The 9,329-nt window shown below is 62.8% G+C and overlaps 3 protein-coding genes across 3 annotated transcripts in view; 2 read left to right on the forward strand and 1 right to left on the reverse strand.

The window, feature by feature from the left end:
* Window positions 1-4,591: 4,591 nt before the first annotated feature.
* On the forward strand, window positions 4,592-5,263 carry EMIHUDRAFT_248658 (hypothetical protein; the record flags this gene model as incomplete). Its single annotated transcript, XM_005762103.1, has 1 exon — window positions 4,592-5,263. The coding sequence occupies one exon, from the start codon at window positions 4,592-4,594 to the stop codon at window positions 5,261-5,263; it is 672 nt and encodes a 223-aa protein (XP_005762160.1).
* A 1,364-nt stretch (window positions 5,264-6,627) lies between these two features.
* EMIHUDRAFT_120700 (hypothetical protein) lies at window positions 6,628-7,475 on the reverse strand (the record flags this gene model as incomplete). Its single annotated transcript, XM_005762104.1, has 2 exons — window positions 6,628-6,937; window positions 7,012-7,475. The coding sequence occupies 2 exons, from the start codon at window positions 7,473-7,475 to the stop codon at window positions 6,628-6,630; spliced, it is 774 nt and encodes a 257-aa protein (XP_005762161.1).
* A 1,028-nt stretch (window positions 7,476-8,503) lies between these two features.
* The window catches only part of EMIHUDRAFT_248662 (hypothetical protein), a gene marked incomplete at both ends in the record, with an annotated part of 3,626 nt that continues 2,800 nt past the window's right edge, over window positions 8,504-9,329 (forward strand). Inside the window, one exon of the mRNA XM_005762105.1 lies at window positions 8,504-9,231. Coding sequence (XP_005762162.1) covers window positions 8,504-9,231 — 728 coding nt within the window. The remainder of the gene's footprint in view (window positions 9,232-9,329) is intronic.

Genomic DNA, 9,329 nt, shown 5'->3' on the forward strand with positions numbered 1-9,329 from the left:
TCGATGCCCAACGCCCTCTCGAGCCGCCTGCGCGCGAGAGGAAGGGTGTGGAGGGGCGGGGCGTATCATCGCCAGCAAGGTCCCGGCCGCCAGCTTGCCGGAGAGCGAGGGCGGCGCTGCCGACACGGCCGCCGCGCGCAAGCACCGTCGCGTCGCGGAGGGCGTCGGTAGCATCGCTCAGCGCGTCGAATGCGGCCAGCGCCTCCGACGGGAGCGCGTTCCCCGCGCAGTCGAGGCCGATGAAGTTCGGGCTCCTTCCTTTGCGGCGGGCCGCGCCTGCGCTGGCGTCGTCCGGCGAGGCGGACGGGCGGGTGTCCGGACCAGCGTCTGCAAGCGTGCTTGCGGTCCGGTTGGCGGTGTGCAGCGGCGTGCCCCACAGGAACCACTCATACCTGAGGAGCTCATGAATCAGATGAGCGACACTAATTAGCAGCGGTTCGGCCCCGCGAACCATCCGCACTCGGACAAGTCGCGCGCGCGGGGCGGCCGCCGCTCGAAGAAGACGTCGTGGCACGGCAGCGCCTCGTCCTCGTCGCCGTCCTCAAACGCGCCGTCGCTGGTCGGGTCGTCTTCCGCGTCCGTGCACGCCTACGCCACAGCGCCGCTCCTCGGGCCGGACCTCGCCCCCCCTCGCGCCACGCTCCTCTGCTCCGGCGGGCGCCTCTGCAAAGTGCGGCCGCGCGGTGCAGAGGCCGGCCAGCGCGCACCGCACCGCGTATTGCCCCTCGGAATAGTCGTACGGGATCTCGTCGTGCGGCCGCCCCTCCATCAGAAGGCCTACGGGGGAGGGCTCGGGGAAGGCTCGTGGAAGGTGCCAGGTCTCGTCGTGCCGCCGTCCCCGTCAGAGGCCGACGCGGGACTGCAGCCGCTCGCGGTCGTAGAGGACCGCCGCCATGGAGAAGCTGCCCCACACAAAGCCGCTGCTCAGCTCCATGCAGTGCCGCTGGTAGCCCGCGCCGCCGCCGCCGCGCGGCCGCTGCCACGGGACGGGCCTTCCGAGCGCCGCCGCCGCCGCCGCCGCGATCTTGCCGTCGCTGAACTCGTTCTTGAGCCGCACGCCGCCGAGCTGCTCGTCCTCCTCCAGCAGCCGGATGGCGCGGGCGAGGTGCTGCAGCCCGTGCACGCCGCCGTGCGCCAGGATGTGCGGGTGCGGCTCGCGATCGTCCTCCAGATTGAGGACGTAGGGCGCCCGGCAGCCGCGTCCCCGGAACCAGACGTCGTTGACGGCCCGAAAGAGGCCCTCGTTGGTCGGGTTGCGCAGCGGGTGCTCGATCTGCGCGCCCTGCTGCAAGAAGGCCTGCCGGGCGGCCTCGCTGCCGCCATTGTCGAGCCATGCGAGCTCGTACCGCAGCGGCCGCTCACTCCTGCCGGCCGTCGGCACGCGCTGAGCCTCGAGGTAGCGGACGGCGGCAGGGTAGATGGTCTCGAGGTCAGAGGTGCCCGAGACGCCGGTGCCGACACAGGAGAAGAAGGTCACGCACACCTCTGGCTTCGGCTCAGGAAAGACAGAGCGGCGGGGCCACATTGAGAGTACGCTGTCTCGGAGCGGCGACGAGCGAGAGACCAGCCGTGAGACTGCCGAGACCGAGCCTGCCTCAAGCGTTAGAGCTGAGTTTTTTTTTCGGGTTCTTTTTGTGTACGCCGACTCAGGGTGTGTGGCAGCCAGCTGGCTGTGTGTCTTGTGAGCCTGTTTGTGTCTGTGTGTCGCTCGTGCGTGTCGTCATCATCTGTCCAGCGTCCACCCATACCGCGTTGGTGTCCAGTCCGAGCCTGGCTGTTCTTCACCTTTCTACCTATGTATGTTAGCAGGGAGGTGATGAGGAGTCAGTTATGCGCGGCGGGCGGTTAGACGTTACGGACGGGGCGAATCGCCTACCTTGTAAAGCGAGACAACGTACGAGCACACGTATACGGCAGGCGTCTGTTTTCTTTCTTTCACCAAAAATTAAGCCAAAAGAGCCTGGCTGTTCTTCACCTTTCTACCTACCTACCTAAAAGAAACCAGAGAACAAGAAGAAGAAGAGTTGAGAGGCTGCTGTCTCGACTCTCGAGCGGCGACGAGCGAGAGACCAGCCGTGAGGAGAGATTATCGATTATGCCGAGCGGCGCACGATAAGAAATTCCTTGGCCAAAACGCAAAAGAGAGAAAGCGGACACAAAACAAGAACACAACGCACTCCAAGAGAAAGAATTCTTCACTTGGGCCTCGGTGAGACATAAAAGCAGACAAAGAATTTAAACAAAACAACTCTCAGACAAAGAATTCTCGGACACGCCAGGGTTACTTACTAGTAGACGATCGAGGGGTCCCGTACCACGCGGAACCGACCCTATCCAGTGCTCAAGTGCTCAATAGGAACGAGTGTATCGCTTTGACGGATCGACCGTGCTTGTTATCGGCAAGACTGGTGTGACGTACACAGTGACACATCAGACGACACATATTCTCCCACCCGCCGGAACGCAAAACGCTCTCGACGAGAGCCACAAGAAGGCGTCCGCACAGCAAGCCGCTCGTCGGACAGGCGTGCTCGCTCGATGTCGGCGATCGCATAGCGCATCACTCGGAACAACCTCACCCAAGCACAACCCAACCCCTAACACGAAACAACCTCACAAAAAGCACGATTCTCAAGTTGGGCCCTCTGGCTGCAACACATCCCGAGTGACGGCCAGACAGGAGTGAGCGTACGGCACTACGCGCCACTTATTAGGGTTCCCCCGGTGGGCGCCTCCCCAGCGCTCAAGGCACCAAAGATCGCCACGAACCACACGATGGGGCGCGGCAGCGGGGTACTAGTAGTGTAGCAGGGTGAGAATTATGGAAAACGCCGGAATTCGGACGAGTGCTCTGTCTCGCCTGCACAAATTCGATAAGTGGGACAAGGAGGGATGCGTCCAGGTGGCACGTCCTGGAGTTTGAGGCGTGCTTTCGCTCTCCGTCCTCCGACTCCTCGGTGACCAAACGACGAGCTGGAGAGCTGGCGACCGAACGCTACCCGAGGGTGGCTGGCGGCGATGGACGACCGAGCGGAGACGCAACGAATCGAGGAGCGGTTCCCGCAGGGAACCGACGAGTGGCTCGCGAGACCTCGGCTGTCGACGACTTCGCGAGGAACGATCACGCCGGTGGCGATACTGCAGCCGCTGTCCGCGCCGGTCGGCGACGTGGTGATGTACACCGGGCCGTTGCAGCCGATGGGGCAGCTCCACGGGATCGGCAGGGAGTTCGGCGTGGCGGGACACAACCGTGCAACATCTCTCTCTCTCAACCGTGGCCTGCATGCGTTGTTAGGGAGGCCGGCGACGGCGCGATCACACAAGATCAAGAATCAAGATGAGCGCAGGGGCGACGTCGGGCCGACGCGAGCAAACAAGACGAGGCGGATGGATCGGCGCCTCACTCACTGGCAGTGCATCTACTGCCGGCGCGAGACGCGGATTGGCCTGCATATACTTTTCCGGCAAACAAAAAGGAAAACAGAGGGTCCCCAGCACTTTGCGTTTCCGGAAAATTCCAGGGAAAACAGAGGGTGTTTGGTGCTCCATTCTGGAAACTCGCGAGTTTCCCTGACGCCTGAGTCTGAGAGCTGGTCTGGGGCAAAATCTGAGGCAAAATTGAGGAAATCGGCACGATACCCAGGCGGTCGCAGGGACCAGGGTATTTTTCAGGTATACCGGGGGTTTCCAGGTATACCCGCAAAATACCCGGTATTTCGCAGATTTGGCTGATTTTGGGCCAGCCCCAAAAGAGCCTCAGACAGACTCGGGTCTCGGCTCAGAGCCCGGAAAATTTGATGGTTTCCCCGGGAAAAGAGAGAGGAAAAGAGAGGGTGCTGTAGAGAAAAAAGGAAAGGAAAAGAGACGGGGTGCGAGAGGAAAAGTATATTCAGCCTAAGACGCGGAACGATCGATGCATGCACGGGCGACAAGGTGCTGGAACTGCGATGGCGAGAAGGAGCAGCTGCGAGCGGACAGTGAGGGGCGCGAGGCGGCGCGCCGCGGGCAACGTGCGAAGGAGTACTAGAGAAAAAGCCAATACTACGAAAAAGAAAAATCGTACAGCACACAAACAAACAAACAGACCGCCCTCCCTCTTCCGGGCGCTACCAGGGCGCCAAGCACCAGCCAGCCGACAAGCCAAGCCAGCAGGAGAGGAAACGTAAGAGCCACGTCAATACACATGGCACATGGCAGCCGCCGACAGCCCTTGCAGCAAAACACCATCATCTCGCCCAGCCGGGCGAGAGCAAGCATTCTTTTGCTGAGGTGGCATTGAAAGTGGAGAATTTGTGAGGTGGCAAACGAATCTGAACCCGGAAACACATATGACATGTGAGCAACCTCAGCAAATGCAGTACAAGTGAGGTTGTCCTACCTACATGTGAGGGCCCTACCTACAACAGCGCGCAGCGCCGCGGGAGGTATTTCTTCTCAATAACAAGGTCGATGAACTTGTTTCTTACCTATCTGTGAATGACAAAACGAAAGAAGTGTTGACGCGAGCGATGGCAAGCGCCCGCTGCCACTGTCTGAGAGGCCGGCCGTGCTCATGGTCACTGGTGCCTCAGGTGTGGGCAAGACTTTCCTCATGCGGAAGACGGTCCTCGAGCTGAAGGGCAAGACACCGGCACACATCGAAGAGGTACTTGGCCGCTGGCCGCTCCGCCGCTCGACGAAAAAGAGTGGTAAAGGTGTCGGCTCGCAGGTCACGTTTCACATCAATGGCCAAAACACCGTTGCGGTGCCGGGCATCTATGCCTGTGATGACAATTCACAGTGGCGCCGGTGGCGCAACACGGTCCCGGCCACTGGAGGGACGGACCTCCTGGCTCCGCAATGCTGTGAGTACCTGGCCGCGCTGCTGCGTGGCGATTCGCGTGTGCTCAAGGAGCATGGCATAGATGAGCCACCGAGCCTGGTCATCATGGAGGCATGCACTGTGGCCAAAGTTGTCAAGATGGACGTGCTTGACGCCCTGCTCGAGTCGCCGCGGTTTGAGGTGCTGCAGCTCACCAAGCCGCGTGCGGAGGCAATTGCGGCGTTTGAAGCACGTGGACGTGAGCATGACAGTGGAGCCGTCAAGAATGTGCCTGCTGAGAAGGTCCATGACAGGTACGTTGGGGAGGTCACTCGCATCAAGGAGGCACTTGAGGCGCGCGCGCGTGCCCAGGGGAAGGAGCTCGCCGCAGGCTGGTGGAGTTGCATGACGCAGGCTGAGGCAATGAAGGTGGTGGGAGCGAGGCTTGTGGAGGTGGCCTGATGAGGGTGGCTGTCGATTTTTGTATGAAGGATGTGGGTGCAGACAGCGTGAGGTGGCATGTGACGGACGTGAATCCAATCCGCCTGCGCCAGCCCTCTTGCAGTACAGAAGCAAGCGCTCGCTTAGGGCCTGAATGTTGGCTGGACGCTTGGAGTCGACCCAACCAAAGAAGCACAGCCGCCTGAACTCGCTGTGCATACGTAAAAAGAATTTTACCTTGCAAGTGGCACGCACTGGCTGCTCGTGCAGGTGGGGACCCTGTCCTCGTCCCATCCCTCGTTTGGCCTGTCTGTTTTCCCTTTCTTTCTTTATGGCGCGCACTGGCACTAATATTAACACAGGCACACTACAGGAGTTGCCAACATAACCTATAACACGACGCAACCCTTGCCGGTGTGGACATGTGCATGTGCATACATGTGGAGGGTACCTCGGTGTAAGGTGAGCTCTCAAGGTATAGCACTCCGTTTCCGCGTGGTGTGGCCATGAGACAGCGCGCCGAGGCGAGGCGAGGTGCCGAGGTGCGGCGAGTGGTCAAGCGCTTGGAAGCCTCGCCGAGAAAAACACCTTGGTCGCGGAGATTCACACAAAAACACAACCCCGCCCCAAGACGCGGAGATTCACCCTACCGTGATGGGTGGGGGCGAGGCCCCCCGCGCCGGGGAACCGCCGTGCAGCCGGGCAAAAATGCACGTTAGGCAGTCGTGTGTGTACGTGGCGGGGGGTGTCGTGGTGTCCGTGTCCACTAGCTCAGAGTAGGCTAGCACCATGTACGGCGTGATTGACGGCGACGGCAGCGTCGTACGTCCCCGAAGTGTGCACTTCCATGGTTTACTCGACACCTCAGCCGGAGGGACAGACGGCGGATAAAGCACAAGCGCGCAAGTGTGAGCCGCCGACTTTAGTGAAAAAAAACGGAAGCCAAGCGCCAGTCACACTCAGCCGCCCACGCCAAGGCGCCAGCCGCCGCCGCCACGCGCAAGCCCTGGTGGAACCTTTTCAGAATTTGCTACATCAGCGCCCCGTCGTTCGTGCGTCGCGCCCCTCCGCGGGAAATGTCTGGCTAAAGTCTGCTCTGTTTATATGGCGCGGGAGGGAGGTTGCGAGCCACGCGTGTTAGACCACCGTGCTGCCTTCTACTCTCTCGCGTTTCCGACAAAAGCGCGCGCGTGAACAGGGCTCCAGGCCCCCCACAAATGATGTGTGAGTGTTAGAGTTGTTTGGTATTGTGCTATTGTGCTAAAAATCTCTCTCTCTCGTTTCCGAGGCCCGAGGCGGTTTAGGAACACCCCTTGATACGCGAGTAGTCGCAACGATCTCGCAACACCCTGCACGTGACCTTCCCGCGCGCAACGTGCACAGCATCACACCAGCTCCTTGTTCGCCCGCTGTTCCGGTCTCGCATGCGACCCCGACGCGCCCTCGTCGTCCGGAGCCCTAGCATCAAGCAGGTCGCCGAGCGTTCCAGCCTCGTCCGTAGACTCGTTGCCCGAACTCACGCCGCTGCGCTGTGGCACCTCGCCCGGGTGGTGGGCGGGCGTGCTGCCAGTCAGCCGCCGAGCCAAGCCGCGCAAGTCGGCCTGCGAGAAGAGCCAGGAGCCGCGCGCGCGCGTCGAGTCGCGCTCGTCGCTGTCGCGCTCCCCGCCCGGGCTGAGGAGCAGCTCGACGGGCGACCTATGCGCACACCATTGTGGCGCGTGAAGCCTTCCCTCTGTGCACATTGGAGGAGACGGCTTGGCGGTGGCAACATGTCCGAAGACGGGATCTCGATGGCGAGCGTGAGGGCGTAGTCGACTTGCTGCGGCAGCGCTCTCGTCCTGCCATAAATCATCACCGCCACCAGCACCGCCTTGGAGAGGTTCGGCCAGCAGGCGCAGTATGAGAGGCCCGTCTCGCCCCGCGGCAGCGAGTCGACAAAGGTCTGCGGCGTGCCCGGACGGACGTTCTCGAGCTCGGTGTCGCGTGAGTAGCCCATCGACAGGCCAACGTTGCCAAAGGCGGAGCACACCTCGAAGAGCGCGTCGAAAGCAGCGCCGTTCGACCCGTGCGGCAAATCCGGGTCGAAGGCGAGAATCAGGAACCACGCCAGCCAGGCAAAAAGCAGGTCGCGCTGCAGGGTGGGACCGCCAACAAACCCCCCGACGGCGTGCGAGAACGCGGTAAGGTGGTGGCGAAGCGTCTGCCCCCACGTCAGTTCGCCGTGCCACAACATCGCTTGAAGCTGGAGCACGCCCAGATCGGCGACCGAGGCCTCTGACGGCCGCGATTCGGCCGATACCCGCGGGTCGACCGACGGAATCCGTGAGGGCGTTCCCCATCGCTGTCACAGCTGTGGCAGCCGCACAGTAGGCTGTGTCAACTGTGCAGAGTGTGTGAGCAGCAGAGGAGCTGCTCTCCAGGCTTCTGTCGCAAAGAGCTGCATGCCACCGAAAGCGCTGTCGAGGTTCGCCGAGCGCGGCGCAGGTTGGAGGACACCGTCACCGACGAGCGCGTTGGACTTTTCACTCCGGACAAAGACGGCTACACGCACACGACGAGCCGCGGTCGTGTAGCCGTCATAGCGGCGAGGCGCGGGACCGTTGTGGCGAAGTGGGTCGCGTCCTCCGATTTCCGTCAACCCAGCATCCACACCCTTTATGTCAGTCGGCAGTCGCGCTGGTCCACAGGTGCAGCTCACGGCGGCGGATGGAGTTGGAGATCGAATGGCTCGCGTGGCGTCTCGGAAGACGCTAGCTAGAGGTAGAGCCTAGAGGGTGTGGCCCGTGAGTTGACGGAAATCGGAGGACGCGACCCACTTCGCCACAGACGGTCCCGCGCCTCGCCGCTAAGTTTGCGGCACGCCCCGCACCGTCCGCTGTGCCGCGTTTTTTGTCCGGAGTGAATACTCCAACGCGCTCGTCGGTGACGGCGTCCCCCGATTTCGCCGCGCTCCGGCACCGGCCACCGCTCCGGGACGCACGCCGGCGAAGCACGTCAAGCTGCTGTACGGCCCCGGAATCGCCTCCCCTCGCTTAGCTAGACTGAGAGTTATTGTGCACATGGTTAGTCTCTACAATATACTCACTGACACCTCCCCTCCCAGAGCTCGTCCCGGTCCGCCACGGCCATCCTCGGCCTCCGGAGGGCCCCCGGCCGCGGCGCGGTGCGGCGGCGTCACAAATCCGACGGCAGAGCACCGGGACGCGGTCGGGCGATCTAAGGTCCAGTGAGGCGCATGCATTGCCCATCCAGGGCTATCACATGGACCTATCAACAGGCGCCTGCGGCGGAGCAGGAGGGCCCGGCGCACAACCCCAGTTCAACTCAGGGTCCACACATCTGGACCTCGCAGCGCTGACGATTGCCGACGAGCAGCCTCCGGCGGCGGCAGTCACCGTCGAGCACGTCCTCCTCTTCGACTTTGAGGGCACGTGCGACGCGTCGGACGCCGGCCTCAGCCGCCTCCAGCAGTGCGCGCTGCACGAGATCATCGAGTTCCCGGCGCTGTGGCTCGACGCGCACACCGGCGCCGTCCGTGGCACCTTCCACGAGTACGTGCGCCCGACAGAGGGCGCCGACGGCGACGGCGCGGCGCGGCCGCTGTCGACGTTTTGCACAAACCTCACCGGCATCACGCAGGAGCAGGTCGACTCCGCCTCACCACTCGCGGAGGTGGTCTCGCGCTTCCTTCAGTGGGTGGCGTCGTGCGGCCTGACGGAGGCTCTGGCAGACGGGAGCGCGCTGCTCATCGCGCACGGCGGCTGGGACCTCGGCGACCAGCTGCCGATTGAGGCGGCGCGCAAGCAGCTGGCGCTGCCCGCCTGGCTTGGCTCGCGCACGTACAGCGACCTGAAGGTGCTCTTTGCGCTCGAGTACTCTGGCGCCAGCAGCACCTCGCTGCGCGGCATGCTGCAGGCGCTCGGCCTCGAGCCCGAGGGGCGGGCCCACTCCGGGATCGACGACTGCAGGAACCTGGCGCGCGTGGTCGAGTGGCTCATCTCTCGCGGCGCGGACCTCGGCCACACCCACCGGGCCGGAGAGATGCTGCGAGGCCACCGCGCGGGGCTGCGCCCGGGCGACTGGGCGT

This window comes from Emiliania huxleyi, assembly GCF_000372725.1.
Source record: "Emiliania huxleyi CCMP1516 unplaced genomic scaffold EMIHUscaffold_691, whole genome shotgun sequence".
In the NCBI taxonomy this organism is placed as follows: Eukaryota; Haptophyta; order Isochrysidales; family Noelaerhabdaceae; genus Emiliania; species Emiliania huxleyi.